Source organism: Castor canadensis, chromosome 2 (assembly GCF_047511655.1).
Source record: "Castor canadensis chromosome 2, mCasCan1.hap1v2, whole genome shotgun sequence".
Lineage (NCBI taxonomy): Eukaryota > Metazoa > Chordata > Mammalia > Rodentia > Castoridae > Castor > Castor canadensis.
The window spans coordinates 114552562-114579937 of NC_133387.1; the positions used below are offsets into that span (position 1 = coordinate 114552562).

The 27376-nt window shown below is 43.7% G+C and overlaps 1 protein-coding gene across 6 annotated transcripts; it reads left to right on the forward strand.

The window, feature by feature from the left end:
- Positions 1–27376, forward strand: LOC109678448 (ral guanine nucleotide dissociation stimulator-like). Of its 6 annotated transcripts, XM_074065523.1 has the most exons (5): positions 5870–21065; positions 22437–22503; positions 22940–23014; positions 23498–23530; positions 23815–27376. In XM_074065523.1, exons 2-5 carry the CDS (start codon positions 22501–22503, stop codon positions 23938–23940), a joined length of 237 nt encoding a protein of 78 aa, XP_073921624.1. In that variant the 5' UTR covers positions 5870–21065; positions 22437–22500; the 3' UTR covers positions 23941–27376. The 6 variants fall into 6 exon arrangements, 2 of the variants coding, with proteins under 2 accessions (XP_073921624.1, XP_073921623.1); XR_012445341.1 differs by adding an exon at positions 1–285 and having other exon boundaries at positions 18286–22503; positions 23498–27376; XR_012445338.1 differs by having other exon boundaries at positions 5870–18484; positions 20171–22503; positions 23498–27376.

Below are 27376 nucleotides of genomic sequence, written 5' to 3' on the forward strand. Positions count from 1 at the left end.
GCGCAAGGATGAGGCGAGGCGAGGAAGGTGTGCCCAGGTTTCTTTGCCGCACCCACCCCTCGCCGCGCAGCTGGGGCTCCCGCTCACCGGGGTTCGGTACCAGGCGCTTCCGTCCTCTTCGCTGGGCCACTGTCCTCCGCCGGCTCTGCGTGGGAGGGCAATGTGTCGGCGTGGAAAAAGTGAATGAGGACTCCGGTGGCCTCGGCCAGAGCCTGACTCCGTGGGCCAGGGCCCGGCCGGCACCATAGAGGCATCCAGCTTTTTGGCGGCGAAGCCCCCAACAGGGTAAGCGGTGTTGGGCGGGCGCGGGGTCCTCGTGGCAGAGCCTGGGGCAACTGGGCAGGGACTGTGGCGCGCACAGAGGGCTGGGGGGTGGCGGGGTGGCGCGGGTGCGCTGTGTACATGGGCGCCCCTGTCGTTGCTCAGGTAACCATGTCAGGCCAGCTGCGAGCCTGCCTGGGTCCCTCCAAGTGCTGGCCCTGAGGGCTGAGGGACACAGGGGGACACCAGGTCTCTGAATCCAACTGAGTCCCTATCCTGTGCCTTGGGGGCGTTTCAGGCAACCCCCCTCCCCCCATCAAGGGCCATGGTGGCCTCTTGTCCCCTGCCACCCAAAGAGGAGCCAGGACTTCAAAGGCCAGCAAGAGGCCTGTGTAGATGTTTTCAGGACAACTGTAGGTCCTGCCGCCTTCACTCCAGGGTTTACCTTGACAGTGCTGGGACACCCAGGGTGGGATCTGCCCCACCCAGACCCCAGCAGGACAAGGACTTCAGTGCTGCCATCCTTGCCCTGCCAAACCTCTCCAGGTTTCTGTTTGCTCTCCCCACCACTTAGTGGGTAGGGATTCCATGGCACATTTGGAATTTAACTTGTAGAAAGGACACCTTCCCTAATACAGGATGATCTTGCCGGTAACCGGGTCCTGAGCAAGGTTGAACTGTGCCTGTCTGTGCCCATCCGGTCCAGGCCGCTTTCTGCTTGGCCTGCCCTGGGTCAGTGCACCCCTGGCGGACTGTGGATTTCAGCGCAGGCCCTGACCTTCCCCCTCAGGCTCCCTGGAGTCCTTGTGTTATGAGTGTTGCACATGGAATGAGTTGGGGTGTGCCCTGCACCTGCTCACCAAGTGGCCCACCCTCCATTTCAGCAACTGGATCATAGAGGCAGCTTTGGGGACATGGATCTCTCTTCTTTTGCAGTTGTGTCCCACTGACTCACTCTGCCCTATGCCCATAGGCGGTGTGTTGCTCAAGTGTATTAAAGGTTTTTAAATTGGCTCTTTTAAAAAAGTAAAATAATTTTAATGCCAGCCAAAATTGAGCTAGGTTAGTAACTCAAATAATATTAAGGTCAGGGATATTGACAATGTTTTGCATTGCACTTAAGTGTGGTTATGTAATTCCTTTTGAACAAACAGATACCCCCAAAGAAAATAGATATGGTCAACCCTTTTTCATAGGTACCCCAAATAAACAGGGAATTGTCAGACAGAATTATCTTTAAATCTGTGGCTTTTGTAATCTATTAAATGATCCTGTTTAAGGGGACTGAAATATTTTGTCACTGTCACCTTAGAAGTAATCATGAGAACATTCAAGAAGCTAGCAAAACTGCATCCCTGGAATATCTGTAAAAACGTGTAAAGAGGCTGGTTATAGGACTGAAGCTGCTTTTTGCAAGTCTGTTGCTGTAGCCAGAAGATGAACTTGTTTCCTTCCCCAGATTGCACAGTACCGACTGGCCTTCACGTGTGAGTCACAAAGGAACAGGAAGGACTTGTCTTGTGGATATGATAACAAAGCTTGAAATTGTCATCACTGAGGCATTTGATTCTTTCCCCTCATATCCACACCATCCTATTGGCCTATTTGTACCTTTGTCCAAGAAATGGAGATGTGCTGTTTTGAACTTCTGTTATACCCGTTATTTTATCATTTGTCATTTGTTACTACTTTTAGTGAAGAAACATGAAGACAATATCAATATACTTATAATTTTCAGAAAAGAATTACAAGTTTAATAATATTTTGTGTTAAAATATGAGGCAGGAAATGGCATTTGGTCTTAAATGTTTTTTATTATTTAGGTATACTGCTCACCTGTCATAGGATAGATTAGGTTGTGAAATTTCTGGCTGCAGTACACTATTTGACCAGTCAGCTTCTGTTTGCTCATGACTGAAATGACTGTTTTCTTTGTGCCTTGGAAATAGTATTTGTGGTATGGTTGACGGAACTTTGTTTTCTAGCTGATACAGCAAAGGTTGGTTATAAAAGCAAACTTTCAGTAAGCAATCATTTTTCCATGTGAAAACAAACAACTGATGTGATGAATTTGCTGTTGTTGTTGTTGTCTGAAACTATGAATCATTCTTGTACCATGTTGTCACTGGCTAGAATAGGCACAATGAATTTGGGAGGTTGCACATTATAAAAAACAGCCTGGAGAGCCCTTCTTTAAGCTTACTGAAGGGACAAATGGGTTGTAGAATTAAATTCATCTGACTAAAATATTAGTAGATATTTATTAGCTATCTTTGTTAGGAACACAAATATAAATTTACTTAATTGAGATCATATTTTTATTAGTAATTTCACTAAAACAATGAGTTATGACTACAACTTCTGGGGAAAGTGTCTTTTAGGAAGGAGGCTGTGTACAAAAACTAACAAGTGAGGTTTGATGGACTATTTGGGGAATTTTAGAGCTCAGTTTGATTAGTTTGAAGTGTAATAGCTGACAGACTATTTTAAAGCACAGATAAAGTCAAATTGCCTTTTGTTGAGGTTTTAAAATATATGTAAGTCCATATTTTAATTCTATTTGGTTAGGTTTAGTTTGAGCATTTGTGATATCCATCCATTGTTGGTTATTATGGAACTCAGTACTGAATTTTGCATTGCGCTCTACATGATAAGGGACAGAAGGTTTGGGATTTGTTGGGATGGTAGTTATTTTTTCCTTGGAGGACACACATTCTGTGTAGAGTAGAAAAGATACCAATGACACAGAATGTCAAAACAGCAGGACCATTTGTTCAAAGGTTGTGTTCAGTTTGCTTATGTAAAAATCATTTAGCTTCATGTAGATGTAACTGTTACTCACTTCTACTCATAAACTTATATTTAATCATATGTAGTCCAGGCTGTCCTTGAACTCATCACCATCCTCCAACATTAGCTTCCCTAGTGCTCTGATTGTCCGGGTATTCAAAATTATGCCCAGCTCAAAGTGGGTAACTTGAGCCATTCTTATCATTGTCAGCAGCCAACAATGTATCAACATAGAGGGCCAGCCACAGTCACATTTTGTATTAAATCCTCATAAATGCTTAGCTATAAAATAAATATTAATAATTATACACTTAGGTTCCTAGGCCTTCTTGCTTTTGGCTAAAATGTTGGAGAATGTGTTTACATTCTTGGAAACCAGATAATAATAATAATTGGTTATATAAAACTTTACCACTTAATTTGGGCTCTATTTTTAAAAGATGTTACTTTTGAGCTACTCTTTCCTTTGGCAATTCATTCAAGAGTGCTAGTGTTAGATATTTCTTGATGGGAAGTTAAGAATATGCCTATTTTCTCTAGGGTTTTTTTTTCAGATATGATTTTTCTTAAGAGGATTTGGACATTTGCCTATCACAATATTAAGTAATCATACAGCATTTTCTTTATTTCTTAGTGATTATGTCAGAATGATGGAACTGAAGTACCCCTGACATTCGGTGTAAAGATATTTGTAAACTGAGATTCCAACCTGCAGCCCCTCTGAGTTTTCTCTCATGCCCTTCTTTCATGCACTGGGAGAACAGATTATTATTTGGTAGCACTGTGACCCTGGAGGGGTGTCAGTCTCCACATTTATGTGGGCCCCAATTCTGTGACTCTTGATTTGGGGCTTGGGAAATGAAGTCATAACTTGTGTGCACCCCAGTGTGCTTTCATAACTAGTAAGAAAAGAAAGCAGTAATTATAGGATGTATCCATACACTAGAATAACTAGTTTAAAGTTCTGGGTCTTTTGTGTTTGTTATTAAATTTATGATTAAACTTGATTTTGTGATTCATCAAATATTTTAAAAAGGGAGAAGAAACATTTGGTATCAACATAGTGTTTAGGTGGAGCATGTTCAAATTTGAAATATAGTAACATTCAGTTATCATTTAGACTTGAACTAAGGAAATACATTTCAGAGGGAACTGGTGCATTTTTATGTGCTATTTCCTCTTACGCCTTCTTCTTTCCCTATCCATATTTCATTATGATCTCTGTGGATTTTACATGTCATTTAATTTTAGCAATGTGTTTCAGTTACCCTGTACTACACCTGACATAGTTATTATATGCAAGAACCACTGAGGACCTTTATGTGTCTTCTCTTTGTCATTTTTTATTTAAAATATGTAGTGTTGGTTTATATTATTGTCATATTGATAATGTGGCTTTTTGCTCTTTTATGAGTTTCATTTACTTAGTTATACATTTTAGTCCTCACCCCTCCTACAATCTGTGCCTCTGTTGTGTCACCTGTCTTTTCTCTCTAGCGTTTCTGTGTTGTTCAGTGTCCCTCACTGGGTTTTAGTGCCTCAAATGATGGGTGGCATTGTTTTATATGATTTTTTCTTCATGTTCCTATCATTCTGTATTCCCACCTGTCTCTTTCTTGAGTGGCATTAAATTGTTTTTTCATGTATGCTTGATGTGGTTTCAGTTGGCTTTGATAAAGCTACTAATTAATAATGGTGATACCTTTCAAGACTAATGGTCATTACCTAGACTTTGCTGTGGAATCTGGAGTGACACATGACAATGGGTCTCCAAAAGTGTATGTATTTCCGACTGCTTGTCTCAGGGACCTTCTGCTTGCTTCTGAGTGAGCCCCTGGACAGAAGGATAGGAGAACCCTGTTGTCCTTAGGTTTTAGCATCTTCTTCCATCTAGTCTCCCTCATCAGGTGATAAGTTGCTGCTGGCCAGGATCATGTCTCTGATAGGCCAAGAACAATTAGAATTCATTTCCCTGTCCAAAAACATTTCTACTAAAGAATAAATCAAAAGCTTTTACAACCAACTGTTAAAATATATTTTGACACTTGTCCATTTGGTTGGACACATTCCCGTATCACAAAAGGTATCGCATAAATGCGTTTGTATATACAACTCCCACCCTCCACCAAAGTCAGTGAGGCCATTTTGGAGATTTCGATTGATTTAGAGGAACCATTGAAGTCCTTTCCCTGAATAAAAGGATACAATCCACAAAGATGAGCCAGCTAAATCAGAAGTCCTGACTCCTCTATCTCCCCACCCAGTGCTTACTCAATTTTCACTGCCCAAGAACCCTGGAGAGCAGCCTTGATCTTGGGGGCACTGTTCCCACCTTCCTCCAGACCATGTCCAGCATGGGCACCTGCTGATGGCCTCAAACCCCAAATGGTTGAGGACAAGGGGCATCTAGGCCTTTCTTGGGCATGTAGGGCAAATTTCCTGATTCAAACTACCTTCTGATTGTTTGTCAATCCTAATTGGCTTCCTCCTATCATAGCCAGAAAAGGAGGGTGAGTGGAAAGAATTTTGGCCCAGGAATGAGAATATTTCGGCCCTGGTACCAGTCATGCAAAATTAAATTTACCCTTTGTAGCTTAGCCTGGGCTCTCCTGATGGGATTCCTGCAGGTTGGCTAGTCCTGGGTTTTCTAGTAAAGCTCTTTGCCAGGGTGCATATGCTATGTCAGTGTCTGTCAGTGCTATTCTTGCTGGAGCATTGAGTGCTTGAGAAGTGGCCAGTGTGACTGAGGAAACTGTATTCCTCCTCTGCTTTACTTGTCAATTTAAACTTAAATAACTCTGTGTGTGGAGGAGGGAGGGAGAGGGAGAGGGAGGGAGAAAGGAAGGGAGGGAGGAAGGAGGAAGAAAGGGAGGGAGGCACGGTACTGTGGCTCCATAATGGATGGCAGGGCTCCAGCCTCTAGTTTTCTCACTCTTGGTTGGCAGCTGCAGCTTTCCTGCTTGGAGGCCTCATACATCATCTCCCACCTTGCCCTGGAGGCCTTTTCTCCTTCCCTGGAGTAGTTAAGTCATTTTTCAGGCTGCAAGAGCCCCAGGACTCCAGAGGGACTCCCTCTGGCTCCAAGCTTTCTCCTATCAGAACTCCTCATTGTGATTATGATTTCCCCATTCACATGCCTCTCACCCATGGAATTCTGAACTTGGAGTCAGGCATCTCACTTTGCGTTTGTGTCATCTGTCTGCAGCACAGCTTGCTCAGTTAAAACTCAGTGAGAGAGCTCTACTTCCCCTTTGTTGGTGAGGCATTTGGATAAGATGTCTTGGGACTCACATGAGCCCTAAAATGATATGACTCAAAGTGTTCCAGAATAGGCTATATCCCTCTTTCAAAAAATTGACTTTTTCTTAAATTGCTGCTTAATTTTATTTCTGTCAGACCACATGAGAACATACAGATCAGCTGGCAAGAAACTATTTCTAACAGCTCTGCTCTGACTTGGCTTGCCAGAAATGCAGCCCTGTTCTTTGCAGATTTGAAAGGTGTTGATGCTGTATTTTGAGGACCATAAATCAATGGTGGTTTCAAGAGCTGTCTTTCACTCTTATCTAAAAGTCTGTATGGGTAGTCCATACTGGATTTGAGGTGTGAAATTATCAAGGAGTTGTTCCTTTCTCTGTTGTTCTGCTCACATGTTGTCTGCGTGTGCCTGCTACATGCTCTAGTCCTGACTGAGGAGGGGAGATGGAAGAAAGTACCTGCCCTTTCCTTTGAGGCACATGTTGCCCCTCATTCCTTCATTCGTGTCTCCTATAGCTGTCCATAATCACAGTGTCATTAAACAGAGGCTTGGAGGCCATAGGACCAGAACCCTTTGCCTCCATGACCTCATGTCCAACCCAATGAGGGCTAGGAGTCTAGGCAAAAGTGAGCTGGGGGGCAGGTGGCCATGGTGAGCATGTGGCTCTTCTTCCTCCCTTCATGGTTGTAGGAAGTCCCCAGCTGTCTTAGGAAGGCATGTCCAGAACAGTTTCCAGCCTCTGCTGAAAAATGTGTCCTTAGTTTGCTCAGAGTATAATTCACCAGAAATGGCCTAGGCTCCATGACCAAGGGTTGACTTGATCCAGGCTTGTTGGCAGCTGCATTTCTGACTGCAGTCTCCATGCCAGTCCTGAGCATTGACAAGGTGCAGACACTTCTCCCCACCTGCTCTGTATCAAAGGAAAGCACTTATCTACACTTATCTCTGTATCAAAGGAAAGCACTTATCTATTCCACATAGTTGAGGAAGTGACATTTAACTCAAAGGCTGGCGATAACCAGGGCTTTCTGTCTGACACATCAAGGTAATGATATGCTTTGCTTTTCATGATGTCCATGCAACACCCACTTCTTATGCCTGGTGGGTGCCAGTGAGGATAGATGGGGAAGAGGATATTTTAGCAGTCATGGGGAAAGTCAGAGCCTCCTTCTTCCTGCTCTCTTGGTGGAGGGAGGCATGTGGGACACAGACCTGGCCTGAGGTGACGAGCTTTACAAAGTGTATCATCTTAGATACCCCTGTGGCCTTGATAGTCAGTGATCTGGAAAAGGAGGGAGACCTGTTGTCACAGTCATGTGTAAGTAGCTTGAGCAATTAAATACCTAAGTAGCACCCTAAGGTTAAGAAGTCATTGGGAAAACCACCTGTATGTGTGCAAGTGTGCATACACACACACACACACACACACACACACAGGGGTGGTGTAACTTCTAGCACTTGGCAAAGCAGGAGATTCCAAAATCAATTCTGGCAGTGTTTTTCCAAACTTAATGGTTTGGAAGTTGTGTTTAAAAATAGTGTTGGGTGGGAGTGATAATTTAGAGAAGTGCTTTTGTTCTGGTGGTTAATTGTTTAGTTTCTAAATACAGTTTTGTTAGCTAGCATCCTACTAATTAAGAGCAAAATTCACTAATGTTCAATAAACAAACCATTAGTTGGAAAGAGACTGGTTGAGTGTGGCCAGAATCTAGACATTTACCATAGAGAATATGGCCTTGCCAAGAATCCCCATCCATCTGCCCACCCTTCTGTCTTGCTGTCTGTAATTATCTTGTGGAATTGATTTTGGGTGGAAGTGAAATGTTGTCTCTTCTACTCAGTACTTAAGCCATTTATTACATGGTAGTAGTTATCAGTGTTCTAACAACATCATGCATGTGAAGGATGAATTATGGACCTCTTTTGCCACTCTGAACCTCCTGATTTGATTTAAAAAGCTTAATGAGCGTACTGAAGTCTAAGAGATTCTTATGTTATATCAGTCCCCTCCCTTGCTCTCTTGTACCTCTTCTCAGAGATATTTGATTGATATAATGGACTGATCCATAGTCAAAGAAAATGTGGTGTGTAGTTTTCATCACAAAAGTAATGAAAACTAGTTTTGAAATGAGTTTAATTTTAAAGTCGAAGAGAAATTTCAATGTGGAATATTTCCATATTGTTTCATAATTTGTTTTTACTTACCGTAATATTTTTCATTTTTGGGTTGATACTTTTTGGCCATAATTTTTCTAAAAGGAGGAAACAAATTAATCCTCACAGGACTTGCATTATGTGTTTCAGTCATTTGTGGTGGGTTATAGCTCACAGAGATGGTCTAGCATATCCTAGGTGACTGGATCTTCCCAGTGGTGCCCACTGAAGTCAGCAGGATGATACCTGCCTTCTGCAATTTGCAGGTTAGATTGTTCCATGTCTCTTCAGTCAGGAGTCCAGTATCCAACTCCTCATCTGTTGGTTATCCCAGTATATGAAGTAGAAAATACGACTCAGTTTCCAAAGTTTCCTTTGCAGGAATTTGTGCTGGCTTCCTGCAGGGTTGCTGATGATGGCCCTCTTCTGTGTTTCTGAACTGCTACAGCTTCTCAACAGCATTTTTTGAAAGGAACAGTCATCTTGTTAAGTATCCATGTGACTCCTTCCTTATCCACGAGACTCCATATGTCACTTGTTTGATCAGAACAGTACTCGTGCATAACTCACAAGATTCTTAGGTGGGATTGCATTATTTTTGAAAGAAATATGTGGAATGTGAAAGAGGAAGAGAGGGTGGGGCCTCTCTGGGATGGTTGGGATGGCAGTGGCCTAGCCCTGAGGGACAGGGGCTTGGTCTGGTGACTCCATTGTGAATGAGCAGGAATGGGAGGCCTGTCCTGGATAGAGAGGAAAGGGGGAGCTGGATGAAGGGAGGGGGATCCTGAGGAAGTTGATTCACTTATCTGTTTGTCTAAATATTGTTGTTGAGTGTGATGCATGCTGGTAAGAGGGTAAAGATGCATCCAACACAACTCTGACCTCTGGGTCCCTCTTCCCCTTCAGGAAAGATGGACTGTGAGTATGAATGGTCAGGGGATCAAAGGAGTGTAGTTCCAGCAAAGGGCAGGAGAGAAGACAGGATAACTGGGTCCAGGCCCCATAACAGCAACCAGCCTTGTGGGTATTGATGGACACAGGCACAGTCTACTGTCCTTGCTCATATCTCCTATTTACTCCTTGCAATAATCTGTGACATGGATTGGAGGATTCTTCCTATTTAAAAAGGAACACAGTAGGATAATTTGTGAGCAAGGGCACTTTCATGTATTTACCCAGTAATCACAAAGCTCTAGTATATCCATGCATTCTTCGGGTGCTCATGAAAAGAAGCCTGGGGGCCCTAAAGAAGTCCTGAGTCTAGGCTGAGTGAGAAGAGGGTGTAGGAAGCCTTGTTGGATGTAGAAGCAGTGGGGGCTACATAAGGTCCTTGAAAGGTACAGGTGTCCCAAGAGGAAGGTGGGGACAGTGGTAATACTCGGGTCCGAAGGATGTTGACCTGGCAATTCTTTTACTTTATTTGCAGAGCTTCCCATGAGAAAGAATTGACCTTCCCCATTCACCCATGAGAACACTCAGTTGGCATTCACAGGACTGGCAGGTGGTAGTGACAGGACACACCTGGGTCATCACACTGTCCCTCCTAATGCACTGTATGTGACATGCTTAGTGAAGGGCATGGAAGGTCTGAAACCTAAGGCTGGTGTGAACACCTGAGTAAGTAAAGCAAGTAAAAAACTAGGCCATGGGCTGGGATCAGAGATGAGTAGCCGAGCTTGCTGCAGGCCTGGGAGGTACTACTCTAATGTAAACTATAGGTTCCTTTGGTCTGCAGTGAGATAAGTGTGTGATTGAGGGACTGACCATTTTGTCATTGTGTAGCATTTGGACATTATGGTGACACCCAAGTGCACAATCAGGGAAGCTGCATCCATGAATGGTGTATAGACTACTCTGGTCTTGTGGAGCTCGAAGAAGCCACCTAAAGCACTGAATGCTCTTCATGGATTTTGCTGCTCATCCTCCTCAGTAGACCTGGGTGAGGTACTGTTACTCTCCCCATGTTGGGGATGAGCATAATCCCCATATTGGAGTTGAGAGATTAAGCAGCTGACTCAGGCTTGCAGAGTGCATGCCTGTAACAAGTAGGCTATGTGCCACCCCCTCCCTATGCACCATTTCTGTTAATAGCACCTGCCCTTTTCAGAATAGGAATGCCAGCTTCCTCTGGACTGAGGGTCACAGTGTCCATCCTCATTACCATTGCTCCAGGCAGGCCATGGGTCAGTTCCCATGCAGAAATTGAAACTTGTGACATTGGGAAAAAGAGGGATAGCCAGGAGAAGTTAGGCAGATTCCTGTAGTCACTGCTGATTTTCATCTTTTTTGTTCTACAGTAGTGCTGAAGCAAAGGACTTATATAAGTTTTTTGGAATATTTTCTTAACAGCCAACTTCCACAGCTTCCAGGCAGCCAGGTAGTAGGGCATGGCTACATGTGAGGTTGCCTGGATGCCTCATTGCATTCCTTAGTTTCCTAAGACTGCCCAGCCCTGTGATCCTGTGATCTGGCCCAAGGTTGTCTGTGGGAGTACTGCGTGCAGCTTAGCTCAACTTGTGGTCCAGGTCTTCCCAAGCAATCTGGATGCTGGCGTCTGGTGGTGGCGCAGGAGCCCTCCTGGTTTTTCCATTTAATGTGAAGTGGGAATGTTATGCATGGGTGGGGGTGTGGAGGAGTCAAAGTTTTACCCCTTCTTGGTGGTTTTTCCTGTAAGGTGTATCTCCAGCATCTCTCCAAGGTTTTACTTTAGAGGCACGCTTTCTGCTTCCTCCCTCTGGCCGCCATCTTGAAATCTCCCTTAATGTGGTTTTGATTCACATTGCCTTTATGGCTAGAGATGGTGAGAATTTTTTCGTATGTTTTTTGGCCATTTGAATTTTTTCTTTTGAGAAAGTTCTGTTAAATTCAGTTGCCCATTTCTATATTGATTCATTGATGTGGGGAGAGTTTAGTTTTTTAAGTTCCCACATATTCTGGTTATCAGTCCTTTATCTGATGTATATCTGGCAAATATTTTCTTCCACTCTGTGGGTGGTCTCTTCAGTTTAGAGATCATTTCTTTTGTTGTGCAGAAGCTGTTTAATTTTATGTAGTTCATTTGTCCATTCTTTCTCTTAGTTGCTGGGCTGCTGGGGTTCTATTGTGGAAGTTCTTGCCTACACCTATTAGTTGCAGAGTGTTTACTTCTCCTTCCTGTAGTTACTTCAGTTTCAGGTCTGATATTTAGGTACTTGATCCATTTTGAGTTGATACTAGTACAGGGTGATAGATACTGATCTTGTTTCAGTTTCTTGCATACGGATAACCACTTTTTCCAGCAACATTTGTTGAAGAGGCTGTCTTTTCTCCATTATATGTTTTTATAGCCTGTGTCAAAAATAAGGTGGGCATAATTGTGTGGATTCATATCCGGGTCCTCTATTCTGTTCCACTGGTCTTCATGTCTCTTTTTGTGCCATTACCATGCTGTTTTTATTGCTGTTGCTTTGTAATATAATTTGAATTCGGGTATTGTGATACCCCCAGCATTGGTCTTTTTGCTGTGTATTGCCTTGGCTATTTGTGGTCTCTTGTGTTTCCAAATGAATTTTAAGGTAGATTTTTCAATCTCTGTGATGAATATCATTGGGATTTTGGTGGGAATTGCATTAAGCACATAGATTGCTTTTGGTAGTATAGCCATTTTTAGTATGTTGTTTCTCCCAATCCATAGGCATGGGAGATCTCTCCACCTTCTGTAGTCTTCCCCAGTCTCTTTCTTCAGGGATTTGTAGTTCTCGTGTAGAGGTCATTCACATCATTTGTTACATTTACTTGTAGGTAGTTGATTTTTTTTTGGCTGCTATTGTAAATGGAACTGTTTCCATATATTCTTTCCCAGTTTGTTCGTTTTGGTGTATAGAACATCTAATGATTTCTGTAAATTGATTTTGTATCCTTCCACCTTGCTGTACCTGTTCATGGTGTCTAGGAGTTTTAGGGGTCTTAAAGGTATAGGAACATATCATCTGCAAATAGGGATATTTTTGACAGTTTCTTTACCTATTTGTATTCCTTCTTCTTGCCTAGTTTCTCTGGCTAGAAATTCCAGTACTATGTTGAGTAGGAGTGGGGATAGTGGGCACCCTTGTGTTGTTCCTGATTTTAGGGGATATGGTTTCAGTTTTTCACCATTATGTATGAAAACGTTGGCTTCAGGTTTGTCATATATAGCCTTTACAATGTTGAGGTACATTCCTTCCATTCCTAGTTCTCTTAGAGCTTTTATCATGAAGTGGTGTTGGATCTTGTCAAAGTCTTTTTCTGTGTCTACTGAGATGATCAGGTGGTTTTTGTCTTTGCTTCTATTAATGTGCTGCATTACATTTATAAATTTACTTATGTTGAACTACCACTGCATCCCTGGGATGAAGCTGACTTGGTTGTGGTGAATGATTTCTAATGTGTTGTTGGATTCAGTTTGTTGTGATTTTATTGAGGATTTTTGTATCTATGTTCATTAAGGAAATTGGCCCATAGTTCTCCTTTTTTGGAGGTGTCTTTGTCTTGTTTTGGGATGAGTGTAATACTGGCTTCATACAATAAGTTTGGCAGTTTTCCTTCCATTTCTATTTTGTGGAGAAGTTTAAGAAGGGTTGGTATTAGTTCTTCTTTAAAGGTCTGATAGAAATCAGCAGAGAGTCCATCAGGTCCTGGAGTTTTCTTTTTTGGGAGGTTCTTTATTGCTGCTTCAGTTTCATTTTGTGTTATATATCTATTCAGGTTATTAATGTCCTCTTGGTTCAATTATGGATAGTCATAAGTTTCTAGAAATCTGTCAATTTCTTCAAGATTTTCAAATGTAATAGAATATAGGTTCTTAAAGAAGTCTCTGATGATTTCCTGGATTTCCATGGTGTTGTTGTTATCTCGCTTTTTGAATTTATGATTTTACTGATTTGGGGTTTTTCTCTCCTCATTTTAGTCATATTTGCCAGGGGTCTGTCAATCTTACTTACTTTCTCAAAGAAATAACTTTTTGTTTCATTGACTCTTTATATGTTTTTTGTTTTTGTTTTTCTATTTCATTGATTTTGGTTGTTATTATTATTATTTCTCTCCTTCTGCTTATTTTGGGATTTGCTTGTTCTTGTTTTTCTAGTAGTTTGAGATGAAGCATCAGTCATTGATTTGAGATCTTTCTGTCCTTTTAATATAAGCACTCATGTTTATAAACTTTCCTCTTAGGACTATCTTTACTGTGTCCCATAAGTTCTGGTAGGTCGTGTTTTCATTTTCATTAACTTCCAGGAGCCTTTTAATTTCTTCTTTTGTTTCATTAATGACCCATTTATCATTGAGCAATGTGTTCTTCAGTTTCCAATTGTTTGCATGTTTTTTACTGTTGTTTTTGTTGTGGAGTTCTAGTTTTAATGCATTATGGTCAGATAGACTACCTGGGATTATTTCTATTTTCTTATATTTGCTGAGGCTTGCTTTGTGCCCTAAGATATCAATTTTGGAGAAAGTTCCAATGGCTGCTAGAAGAATGTATATTGTGCAGAAATTGGATGAAATATTCTGTAGACATCAGCTTGGTACATTTGTTCTGTGGTGTGATTTAGATCTAGGATTTCTTTATTGATTTTTTGTTTGGATAACCTATCTATTGGTGATAGGGGGTATTAATGTCTCTCTTTACCACTGTGTTGAAGTTTATATATGTTTTTAGGTCCTTCAGAGTATGTTTGATGAAATTGGGCGCAATTTCGTTGGTTGCATATAGGTTGATAATTGTTACTTCCTTTTGGTGTATTTCCCCTTTTATTTGTATATTATTTCCTTCTTTATCTCATTTGATCAATGCATGTTTGAAGTCTACATTTTCTGAGTTAAGTATTGCTATCCCTGCCTGTTCTCGGGGGCCATTGACTAGGCAAATCTTCTTCCAGTCTTTCACCCTTAGTCAGTGCTTGTTTTCTGTTGATGAGATGGGTCTCCTGCAGCAACAGATTGTTTGATCTTCTTTTTTATCCAGTTTTCCAAAGGGTGTCTTTTGATAGGGAAATTAAGTCCATTAAAATTCAATGTTAGTATTGATAGGTATGTGGTGATTCCTATCATTTTGTTGTCTTTGTTGTTTAAGGGTTTGATTGTGTACGGCTGAATCAATGTTACTCTCTGCTTTCTTGTCTTGTCATCTGTGGTTTGGTACTGCATGTCCTGCCATGGTTTTGTTCACTTTCATTTTCTGTGTTCAGAATTCCTTGAAGAGTCTTTTGTAGTTGTGGCTTGGTGGCCATATATTGTTGTAGTTTCTACTTATTGTTTAAGACTTTTATTGCTCCATGTATTTTGAATGATAGTTTTGCTGGGTGGAGTATCTTAGGATTGAAGTTATTTTCATTCAGTATCCAGATGACCTCAGTCCATGCTCTTTTTGCTTCTAAGGTTTCCATTGAGAAATCTGCTGTGATTTTGATGGGTTTTCCTTTGTATGTTATTTGATTTTTCTCTCTTACAGCCTTCAATATTCTTTCTCTGTTCTCTGTGCTTGTTTTAATAATATGTTGCAGTGTAGTTCTATTTTGGTCAAGTTTGTTTGGTGCTCTTGCATCGTCCTGTACCTGAATGGGCATAGTTTTTTCTAGATTTAGGAAATTTTCTGTCATTATTTTGTTGAATATATTATGAATTTCTTTTGCTTGCACCACTTCTTCAATGCCCATGAATCTCAAATTTGTTCTTTTCATGGTTTGGTGAGGTCTTGCATATTCTTTTCACAGTTTCTGAGTTGTTTGAGTAGTAATTCTTCAGTTTTTCCTTTAAATGAATTTTATCCTCAAGTTCTGAGATTCTGTCTTTTGCTTGCTCTAGTCTGCTGGAGTGACCTTGCATTGTATTTTGTATTTCTGTTTCATTCTTTTTTATGAGGTGTTCCATATCATGGGTCGCTTTCTATTTAATATTTTCAATTTTCATCCTTAATTCATTTATCTCTCTATTTATAGTGTTCTCTTTCACTTTGGTATTTATTTAGGGCTCCTATGAGTTTACTTATTTGTTTTTGTGTCTTCTCATATTCTTTATTTTTGTTCTTGGAATTTCTTGATTGCCTCCTGTACATTTTGGTTGATCTTGTCTATTAACATCGCTGTGAAATTCTCAGTGATTTGTTGGAGGATTTCTTCTTTCAGTGTGTTCTTGTGGGCTTTGTTGGGTTCCTTGGCTTAGTCTTTCTTTGTTTTGTTGGAGTCTGGAACTGAATATCCCTTTTTTTCATTTCTCTCTGAATCCTGTACTAATTAATATTTTGGGAGGAGAATGGTTTCCATCCCTTTTTCATCCTCCCATCATTCCACTTGGTGCTGTTTCTTTCCATGGTCTGTCTGTATTTAGTATTAGCTAACTTACAATACTAAAACTAATGAAACCAAGAAAGAGAGAAAAAAGAAAAAGAGAAAAGAAATAGAGAACCAAAGAAGTAAACAGGGAGAGATGGTGGATGAACAGTGAACAACACAAACACTTAGATTAAAAGGAAAAAAATCCTGGTTCAGGAACAATAGAATTTCAGTCTTAGTAGTTTTGGTGTTACTCCTTCAGCATCCAGTCCTGGTGTTGGTATTTAAGCAGCAGCTCTGTTGTAGTCTCGCCATGTGTTTGGGTCAGGAGATGAGCTTTTTGGACCACTATCTGCCCTGTTTCAGGCAGCAGCTCATCACCCGCCTAATGTCAGCTCATCTACCTTTCTAGGGTTTGTTTATGGGAATATTTTTCAGAGTTCAGCTCTTTGCTCCTCCCCCTTCTCATTGAGTTCAGTGTCCTCTGCCTCCTCTGCTGTGTGTCCTTTCAGTTCCTTGTTTATTATCCAGTTTTTAAAAATTTTTTTGTGAGGTGGGGTCAGTCTGTCAGGGGGCTATGCTGGTTTATCCCAGGCATAGCTGTGGGAATGCTGTGTGCTGCTTATTTGCTCACCTGTTAGTCTGTATCTCCCAAGCAGGTTTGGAGCCATTGTCTGGTGGTGTGGGAGCCCTCCTGTTTTCTTAGTGAAATGTGGTACAGGCTGGGGGTTCAGGGTGTCGGAGTTTTGCTTTTTCCTGGTGGTTTTTTTCTGCCAAGTGTGGCTCCAGCTTCTCAACAAGATTTTTGATTTATGGAGCTTATGTTGTCTACTTCCTCCCTCTAGTTGCCATCTTGGATCCTCTGTAGCCTAATTCTTTTTTTTTTTTGTAGCCTCATTCTTGATGGCTGTTTTACTTTATGGCAGTGAGCCTTTTCCAGTTTGTTACAGTTATGGTTTAAACTGTCTCCACAACCCAGAGTGAAAATGACACAGCTGACAACTCAGATGACTGGCAGAACCTGGGGATCCTCAAGGCAGGCAGACTAGAGAAGTTGGTGGATCATCTGGTACCATGTCTAGTGTTCAAGGACCCCCTTTTTGTCCCTACCTTCCTGTGCACCTACCAATGTTTCACAACCACACAGCAGGTTCTGGACCTGCTGTTCACAAGGTAAACCCCATCTCCAAGCCCAAAGGAATCTCCTCTTTTGACTGTGCCTTGGAATGCCCTATGCTTCTCTTTCCCCAGTTTGACATTGGAGAATGCAAGCTCAAAGGACCACCCACATAGTGTTTTGCCCGGACCCAGTAAGATGAGCCCTTAGTCCAGGTCTACCCTGAGGTGTAAGCTGCCCAGGGCTGTGGGTTCTTTGTATGACTACCCTTTCCCCTTGAAGAAGCTGTCTGTCTTGGTCCTCATTTATTTGTGGAATCAGGAAAAGCAGATTCTGGGGCTGTTGAGGAAGACAGGCTCAGTGAAGTGTCTGGGAAAGAGCACTGTGGTTGCTTTTTTTTGTACAAATACACATGAGGCATCAACTGTGTTCTGGAAAGATTTCTAGGGGCATACCATAATTAAGTAAAAGAGAAGGCAAATCTCTGATATCCTGGACTCCATTTGTTGGGGTATACAGACAGTAATATCAGGTTTTGTAGTAGGTACAGTAGATGTAACACCTTCTTGGACTCCTCTAGGTATAGCTTCAACAAGGATGACAGATGAAAGGATCACCTCAAAAAGTAAGTGACTGTTGGGTAAAGAAGTTGGGTACCTGTGTCAAGAGTGGGGACATTTGTGGCTGGGTTTAGATAAGACTGGAAAGATCCTGGCTTCCCAAATACTTGTGATTCCAACAAGAGGGATGTGGTCTGTGGTCTATGGCTTCAGCTGAACTAGACAAAAATAAAGGGGGCCATGTTTGTGGTCTTGGGCACCAGTGATTCAGAGTAGACTCCTGTGAAAATAAATTTATCATCTTCAAGACAGCCTGTACCTGTGAGGCTTCCCAACCATATGGCCTCTCAGGCCACAGAGAAGGTATAAAGGCCATGCTTCTCAGTAATTGGAACTCTGCTGGTTCCCAGGGATCTAGTGAGTGCTCAGAAGTCAGACTGCACCCATCAGGAAAATGGTGTCATGGTCAGACAGCCCCCACACTACTCATGGAGGTGAGGAAGCACAAAGCACTTATTGAGGGCTACCAGCACTCAGTGAATGCCAGGCAGGTGGACACGCTATAGTGGAGCTGACATTCTGAGGGAAGGGGTACCAGAGACACACAGAACACAGATCTTTCCTCTTCAGGGAAGATCTCACCATTAGCATGAACCAGGCAATAGAGGTTCCCTGCAACTCCTGCATATTTATCTTGCTGTCTGTGCCTGGACAGATGAAGGGCTTGGTTCGGTTGTGCTGGCCTCTGGATAGATAGGGGCAAATATAGGAAGCCAGCACTAACAAGTCAACTATGGCAGGACAGGGAAATTGCCAGCAAAGGCAGGCTTCTGATTCTGCTAACTGTCCATCTTCTTCCAGGGCCATCTCCATCCTGATCACCTGGCTGAACCAATACTTAGAGGACTTCTGTCAGCTTCCAGACTTTCTGTGCCTCAAGTTCTTGATAGCACAGCTCAACATGCCAGGGTCAAATGAGGAGTGCCATGCTCAGCTTCTTCTGGCCCAGTGGGAACATGTGGAGTCCAGTGAGCCTGAAACTGAGAGGGAGCAGCCTGTGGTAAAAACAGAGCACATAAGATGGGAATGGTACAGAACCCCACAGTGTGGAGGTTCTAAGCCTGCTTCTGTACCCAGACCTAGGATGAGTGTGTGATTCCATAGGGGTTGGAATACCATCTGGGAAGGTTTCCTGTTTGGATTCAGACTGGGACTTCAGGCAGGCTGGGGCTATCTCTGGCTTTAGAAAGACTCAAGGCAAGGCAGCCATGTCAGGATCTTGTCTCCTGCTGAAGCTGTGTCACCAGCTCAATTGCTGGCTTCAAAACCAACTCCAGAGAGCTCTATTCAAGGCTCCAGACATTGAATCAATTTCATCAGATACTCTTGAGCAACAGTCAGATCCTTCAGAGCCTTCAGATGTGACCACAGAGAACAGATGGAATGAGGAGAAGCCTCATGTCTTGTTGGCATTCCCACCTGATTTAATTGCAATGCAGTTAACTCAGATGGATGCTGTGACTCACTAGACAGGGAGGGTGGTGGCACATGTCCTTCTGGCCTATTCTATCCACATTTGACATTCCATGGCTTAGCTGATGTTCCCATTTAAATCTCCATTCTAACCCTGGATGTCCCCTGATCAAGGCCACTTCCTAAACTCTCAAAAACTCATTTCCCTTTTGTACAATGGAGATGGGATATCTCCAGATACTGTGTAGGTTCATGTATAGGGTGGAGGTCTAGGCAGGCCCACAGAACACCATCTTCCCAGGATGGGTAATAAACCTCAGTACTCAGAGCTTATGGTATTTGTAGGATAAGCCCTTGGTTATAACAATATGAGGAAATTGGAGTTAGACAACAGGTGTGCTGGAGGAGGGCAGAGGTACTTTCTGGTTGTGCAGGTGTGGGACATTTTCTAGTGTGTGGAATGAGTTTGGATACTGAAAATTCCCTTCATGCCCCCCAAAACCTTTTATTTGGGTCACTCATGTTCTGGGTGTTTTTGATGGTTGTGCAGCAAACCCAGAGTGTCCCACAAGTCTTTATCCACATACTCACCATGCCAAGGTATAGCCACTACCACTGGCTCCAATCTTGGCCTGAAGGCTTGTTCTGTGTAGGGCTAATTGGACCCTCTTCCCCAGGAACTATTCAAGAAGGTGGTGCCCTACCACTGCCTGGGTTCTATTTGGTCCCAGTGGAACAAGAAGGGCAATGAGCATCTCGCAGCCACCATTCATGCCACCATCATCCAATTCAACAATGTGGCCACCTGTGTGATGACCACTTGCCTTGGTGATTGGAGTATGAAGGCCCCAGACAGGGCCAGGGTGGTGGAACACTGGATTGAGGTTGCTGGTGTATGCTACAGAAAGGGCCCAGGGATAACCTGTTCACCTTCCCTACCTCTCAGGATATGGTTTGTGGTCTGAGCCCCTGCTAGGAACCCAGGTGCCTCCTTTTCAGGGCTACATAGCCTGGACATTCACAGTCCTGGCCAGGGTGCTCATTCCCTCCTAAAATTCTGTACTAGTTGTGAGCTCATGTCCTTTTCTAGTTACATGTGGGTCCTTTTTGTGTCCCCAGAGCTTCCTAGTGTTTATCCCCTTAAAGGGTCTCATCAGTGACACCTGAGGTGGTTTATGAGCTGCTTTATCTGTGGTTCACAATGTCATCTTTTTAGGAGTGTGGCGTTCTGAACAATTTCTCTTTCCTCTATGCTATTCTCTCTGCTCTGCAGAACATTGCCATCTACAGCCTGAAGAGGACTTGGGAAGAAGTCTGTAGGTCTGTGTGCCTCCCTCTGGAGAAGCTACTCGTGTATAGTAGGTGGCATTGGCCCTCAATTATCCCAGCCTCAAACACTGAGGTCCAGGGCCACTGGGTGGGGGGCACAATTTGGTATTTGTGGTCCCTAATCAGTATGTCTATGGAATGACAAGGCTTCCTTGTCTGCCAGACACTGGTTGAATCCATATGGCAGATTTTCATGTCCTCACATTTGGGCAACAGAACCATCCAGTTGATATTAAAACAGAGCCCCTCAGTAAAAGGGGATGTGGCACCCATTGTGCCAGCACCACGGTCCCCCTCCACAACCATCCATGCTTAATACTTAGTGGAGCTACTTCAAAACTCTTGTCCAGCTGTTTGGAATCATGAACCAGCAAGAATATGGTGTCACACTCTTACCACTCCCCACTCTTCTCACTGTCACCTTCTTTTTACCCTTCCTGCAGTGAAAACTTCCAGAAATTTGAGATGCTATCAAGAATTTTTTCTCCTGAAAACAATCACTCCATGAGCAGAAAGCTGCTCACCACAGTGGGTAGAGAACTTAGCATAGACATGGGAATACAGGAGGTTAAATTAGTTTCTCACTAAAAGTTGTCCTTGTGGGAACTTGAACACAGGTACTCATGATTGCTAGGTATCTGCTTTTCCACATCAACCACATCAGTAGCCATTTTTGTTTTGGTTATTATTGAAGTAGTGTTTCACTTTACTTCCAGACCTGTGTGGCCTGTGATCTCCATGTGCCATCAAGCTGAGCCATTGATTGAGATGAGTCTTAAGAAGTAATTCCTAGGACCAGTGTAGAATTCTGGTCTTCCTGATATGTGACTCCTGTGTAGGTAGGATTACAGGCTTGGTCCACCATACTGGTCACTAATAGTGTTTAACAGATTCCAGGATGAAGAGAAGAGACTGTGTTTGTCCATTAGGTACATAGTAAGCAGTTTTGAAGTAAGAAAGTCCTGGTAATGGGATGCAGATTTTGCAGCATGATTGTTCCAGGAGAGTGGTTGAGGTGCAGGATTAAGGGATGTTTGGTTTTCTTCTGGGATTTAGCACCAGCCACCTTCTATGTGGATGCAAGAGGATGTGACTGTCTTCCCTTAACAGCCCAACCTGAACTCATGAATTCAGGCCACTGACATCCTTCATTGTGGGTATACAATGCAGGGACCTGGAGCTTCAGGGGTTCCCAGTGGTCAGCCAGCAGCATAAGCTGAAGTCAAATTTAGGTCCAAATGTCCAGACTGAGGATTTAAATCTGGATGCATCATATGTCCCTATATCTGCCCTAGAGCAGATGATGCAGAGGATCAGCCCATCTAAAAGGACCCATGGGAGGTTAGCATCCACCTGAGAGTCCTGAAGTGCCCAAGTACTTTAAATGTAACAAGGGTTGATGAAATCAGCATTGGATTTTTCTGACTTACTCTAGAAGCTCTCATGAAAAAGAGGAAGCAAAGTGTCAATGCTGCACACCCCTGGTCAACCAGAGATAGTCTCTGGGGTATTCTCAGACTTCAGTGGACAAAAGCAGAATTTTATGCCAAGGGATATCCTGAGAGGCTCAGTGGAGTCTACAAGCATTTACCTTGACATTAGGTGTCACCTTGGTGCAGAGACTTGAGGGGACTGGGCAGGAAGATATCAAGCCTTCTTGTACCTTTCACTTTATGGCTCAGTTCAGCAAGTATCCTTAGTACAGGCCAAGGGGTTATAGGATAGGACCGTGGTTACTATCCAGATGGGGGCTTAAGGCCTCCCTGCCTTGAGCAGCTAAAGGGCCCTGTGCACTTAACACCCCTCTCCAGCCCTCAGTTTCCATATCTATCAAATGGATCAATCTTTAGTCTGAGAGCTTACATAAGGAGAGAAAACGGGTTCCAAGCAGCAAAAGACAGATGCAGAAGTTCTGAGGAAGAGTTTGGCAAAAGCTGGAGTCAGGATAGCAGATAACGGGAGGACAGGAAGGAGATATTGAGAACTCCCAGACCCCATAACGCAGATATATTCACATGTGCACTTTGCATATGAGAAAACAGGAAGAAGGAATGCTACATGACCATCAAGGATTCTCAAATAGAAGTGCTGGAATAGGGGCTTGATGAATAATTTTCATATCAGTGGAAAGAGAGTTGGAATCATCTCAAGTCCTTAGTGAAGGGCTGAAAGAAGACAGGATTCCCTAATTCCATTCTCAATCTTGGCAGGGGAGAATATCCAAATGCAACCGTAGGGTGGAAGTCCAAGAGGACTGAGAGGCAGTCCAAGGAGATGGTAAGTGATTGTGTCTGAAGCCAGGGTGTCCCTGGGAACAGGTGGAGAGATGGGTTCAACAGGCCTTTCCCATTTGTTGTCGGGCTTCCTAAAATGCCCTTCAGAACTGGTTCTGATCCCTGTTATATCTATGCCTTAATGAAGTGACATTGCAGAGGAAAGACTGCCTCCTCCTTAAACAGCAAAGTCTACAAGGACAATGGGTAAGGGCCACATACTTTTGAGCTCTGCCAGAGACTAGTGTGGGTGTTACATAGAGGTATTTGCACTCCCAGATGTCTGGGGGAGCATCTCACTTAAGAGAGGTGTCCAAAGATCTGCAGGTTACTCTTGAGTGGGAATCCCTGGGATGAATGGTGTCAGACTGAACATCATTTATTGGAGGGGTGTGGGGACTTGTTTATTACCCCCTTTGTGAAGTCTGTGTTTCATCCAGGGCACCATCCCCTACCTGGGCATCTTTCTCACTGACCTAGTGATGTTGGACAATGCCATGAAGGACTATCTTAATGTGAGTGAACCTGAGCCAGGGGCAGGGGAGCAGGTTTCAGGGAGAGACCTTTGGCTGACCCCTGCCCTCTAGCACTCCTGAGAGCCCCACCTCACCCAGTTTGTAAGCATCACACTCAACCTACTTAATAGTGCCAGAGAGCTGCCTTATAGCACATCTGCAGTTTGGTTGGTTTGGCAAGGCTCTCACATAGTAACTGAGCAGAGGAGTGAAGCCAGCCCCTCCAAGTGGAGGCAGCTCATGGAAAAATCATGGCCTTCACACCTGAAATTTCAGTCTCTCCTATGTCCTTACTAAGTGTTGGGCAAAACAGTGCTTCAAATGTCTACCCCTATGTGTCCTTGCCATGGATTGAAAGAAGGGCCTAGTAGAGGTATGGGTGCACCCTATCACCTGGTGGCCTTTCCTTTTAGTGCAGAGGAGTTTGTGGTCCTCAATTGTTGAGAGGCCACATTCTAAGCACATTGCTTCTTTGCCTTATAGGAGAGAGTCATCAACGTTGAGAAGATGAGGAAGGTGAGTAGATGCTGCCCTAACTCATGGAGTGGGTGAGGAGTATCTGACTGGCTATTTCACTGAACTCCTTGCCACCTATTGATTTATGGTGATAATTGATAGTGAGAGAAGGTGGTGTTCCTTGGAAGGTTGGGGTTCTCAGGTGGATCAGGACAGCTTTGTGGGAGTGGCTGTTCAAAGCAGGCTGTGAGAACAGGGAGGAAGGACCCTGGGTGGACTTGAAGGTGTCCACCAGGTGACACCTGCTCACAGCGCTTACCATGTTGTCCTTCTCTGTGGCTCAGGAGTTCCATGTGATCAACCAAATCAAGCAGCTGCAGGCTACTTATTATAAGTACAACATTTCACCCCAGGAGCTCTTTAGGGGCTGGTTCTGGGACATGGACCATCTCAGTGTGGCACAAAGGTGATGTCTGGGAAGCACTGTGGGTAACCAGAATGGGCTGTACCTTGGGCTGGCTCACATGAGCATTTGTCATATGCCTTGGGTCACTATCACATTGTTGGCTGGTGAGGGGTGGGCAGCCCGGCTCTTGTTTCCAAGTAGGCCCTGGGCAGGAGTCAGGATGTGGCTCTTTTTAGCCTCAACATAGCCTTCCATAGCTACAAGCTTTCATGTAATTTGGAGCCTCCATCCATGTCAGCTAGCACTACCCACAAGACCAAGAACACAGCCATTGGGAGCAGGTAAGTGCCTGGGTTCATGGTGGGATCCCATTCCACCTGTGAATATGCTTGTAAATGGGTGAGTGCCCCCAGCTGGTTTGGCCTCAGTTTCCTCTGTAATGAAATGTGTTGATCACCTGGATGCCTGGGACAAAAGGAATACAGAGGATTTACAGAGCTACTAGCACTGCTGCATGAACACAGACTGCTGTGGGGATGCTAGGGGTGGACTATGTCTTTGTGGAGGGCCCTCACTTAAGCCAGCCCCTTCATCTAGCTGCCAGGCCCCCAACACAGAGTGCTATACCAAGCCCTATGACCAGCTCAAGTGTGACAACAATTTCAGCAGTGGGTACATGGGTGACCAATTCTGCATGAACTCAACTGGGTCCTCCAGGTCAGACATACAATAGATCAACATGAGTTTTATCCTGGAGTCTCCTGATGGCCAGGAAAAGGTGACTTTCCATCCTTTGACTCCTCCCCAAAGTGCCAGCCTTGTCCACTCAATGTCCAGACAAGGGGACCAGAAGCCCCAGCTCCTGAAGACAGCTTTTAGAATCCCTAGAGGTGACTCCCAAGCTGGAACACCCTGCAGGGTCTGGACATCTGATGTTGCTGTCTCTCACAGCTCTGCAAGTCGGCCTCTTAGTCATCCTCTTAGTCTTCCAGCATTAGCTCCACCTTGAGCAACCATCCTTGGTGCCAAACTCCAGCAAGACTGCAGCCATCACTAGCAGCAACAAGTTCCCTATCTCTTGGGTCTGCAACACCTGCTTCACAAAGGCCCTCTACAACCAGCAGGTGGGTGACTATGCTATCATCCGTATGAGCCTGGAGGTCAACAGTAGCAACTTCTACAAGAGCATCCTGGTGAGTGGGGTCAGGAAGTACAGACAGGGTCTTAGAAAGCAGTGGTCAGCACTCATGAGAGGATGGAGGGAGCAGTGTACCTAGACCCCAGGCCAAGTGTACCTGCAAGTTGGGGGACAGTGAGAAGAAATAAGGTGAAGGAACTGTGCTGAGGAGAGATGAGGTGGGGAACAGAAGACCACCTTGACCAAATTGACTTTCTCTTGGGGCAAGATGGAGCCCCTGTTGTTTGAGCATAAGTTAGCTGTAACACTTGTCATCTTCTTGAGCGGGGGTTGGTCTGTGACTTCCTTGCAAATCCAGTCTTGGAGATCATGAGCCACAGCAATACTCATGGCTCATTGGCTGTGGAGGTGGCCAGTTGTCAGAATTTGTTGTGGTTTGAGCCCTGTATTTAATGCTGTGGTGGCTGTGGAGTGTCTCTCCTGGACAATACCCTGCTATGCCACTGTAGCACCCTTGTCCTAATGAGTTGCCCCTTCACTGATCCAGGTGACCAGTCAGGATAAATCTCCAGCCATCATCCACAAGGCCATGGATAATCACAATCTAGACATGGATAATCCAGAGGACTGTGAGCTGGTACAGATAATCTCAAAAAATTGCAGTAAGTTGAAGAATCAGACATCTGGGGAAATGGCAGAGGGTCAGGGATAGCACCATTCCCATCACAAGGTCCAAAATCCTAGACAGAAGTCAGTGCAACAGGGTTAGCATGGGCATGGTGCACAGTGAACTTTCTAGGAGCACCCTTGGTCACATCAGAGTCTCTTCACTACCTGAACAGCTGAATAAATCCACGTCTATGACATTTGATGTGAACAGTTAGTGCAAAGAGAACATCATGGTAAGGTATCTCACTGGCCCACTAGAATAGACACTTTCTGGCTAATAAGTGAAAACATGCTTATGAATGGAGGTGTCAAATGTTAAAATCCATGTATGTAACATAAAATGTACACACTGTTGGCTTCTGAGTTAGTGATCTTGAAAGCATAAGAACCACAGAACTGTTAGCAGTTCTGACTCAGAGAACTTGGGCAGTTCCAAGACACCCGTGACTGTGTCCCTGTCAGGAAAAGTAGGCCAGAGTATACATCAGATTCCTCCTAGTGATGAAGAGAGAGAAAGAATATGGAATGTATGTGACCCACAAAGTCTGCTGTACACATTGTCATAGCTCTGCTTTCTTTCCATTGAACTGAACACCCACGTCCTGCCATTACTCAGACTCTCAGCACTGAACCTCACTGTCCCTAGTTTTATCATAAATCTTCTTGTAGTGGCTTGCATGGTTTTGGATAGGTGGACAGGATGGGATTGTCCCCTGTATTAGGAAAAAGAAGACTGAGGCCTAGGGAAAGCTAAAGACCTAGATAGGAGTCCTACCTACCATTGATTCACACCAGACCTTGAGCCCAGTAACTGTGTAGAGGCTTCTTTGGAGCCCAGATGAGGAGGCCTGATCAAGTATTGGACTTTTCATGTCTTGTCCTAAGTAAGGCAGCATTCAGGGAAGATGTCTTAGATTCTTGAAAGCTTGCTGTGGTTGGAGGCCCTCCCCAGAAGAAGCAACCATATGGGAGGATAGAAAGACCCTTTGTTAGCTGCCGGCTGAGATATGCAGCATGGTAGAAGCCACATATCTTTCTGAGAAAGAGTCGTTAGGTATTATGAAACCTTAGTATATCTTTCTGAAGCCAGGAGTCACAGGTATGAGATATATGTGGTTCTGGAGCTTGACTGAGGAATCTCAGTGCTGTGGATCAGATGAGTACTGGAGAAAGCTCCAAGTGGTAGGGGTGGCACATTCCACATGAGTATCCCTGAACAAAACTCTCTGTTTCACATACCAGAGATGAAAATTCCTGGTAATTCTAATGTATATTATGCCATGAATTCATCTGCTAACTATCAGTTTATTCTGAAGAAAAGAACACTCAATAGATGGACAGTGGGAAAGCATGGTGCCAGACTCACCCTGCCTTGGAGTAAGCAGAAAGGACTCCGATTTTCCAAAGGCATATTGTATGGATGTTTCCCAAGGGTCTGGATGGCTGGGGGCTAAGGTCTTTTCTAGAATAGAGTTGCTAAGGCCTGAAAGGTATCTTCCATTTATGTTGCACAAGTTGACATCCCTGCTGCATCATGAGCTGTGGGAATCAGGACGTGGAGGGAGGGGGAAGGAGAGTGAGTACTGGTATAAAAAGGAAAATTACACCCTTGTTTGAATGTGCTGATATCTATTTTTGGTTAATAGAATGTTGGATATGAATATTTATATTAAATGCTCTATTATTGCACAGA

Bases quoted from the DNA above. Each gene is read 5' to 3' on its own strand.
- LOC109678448 (XM_074065522.1), top strand. The intron at 23,015-23,497 runs GTGAGTGAACCT...TTTGCCTTATAG, and splicing joins CCATGAAGGACTATCTTAAT to GAGAGAGTCATCAACGTTGA. The intron at 23,531-23,814 runs GTGAGTAGATGC...TCTGTGGCTCAG, and splicing joins ACGTTGAGAAGATGAGGAAG to GAGTTCCATGTGATCAACCA.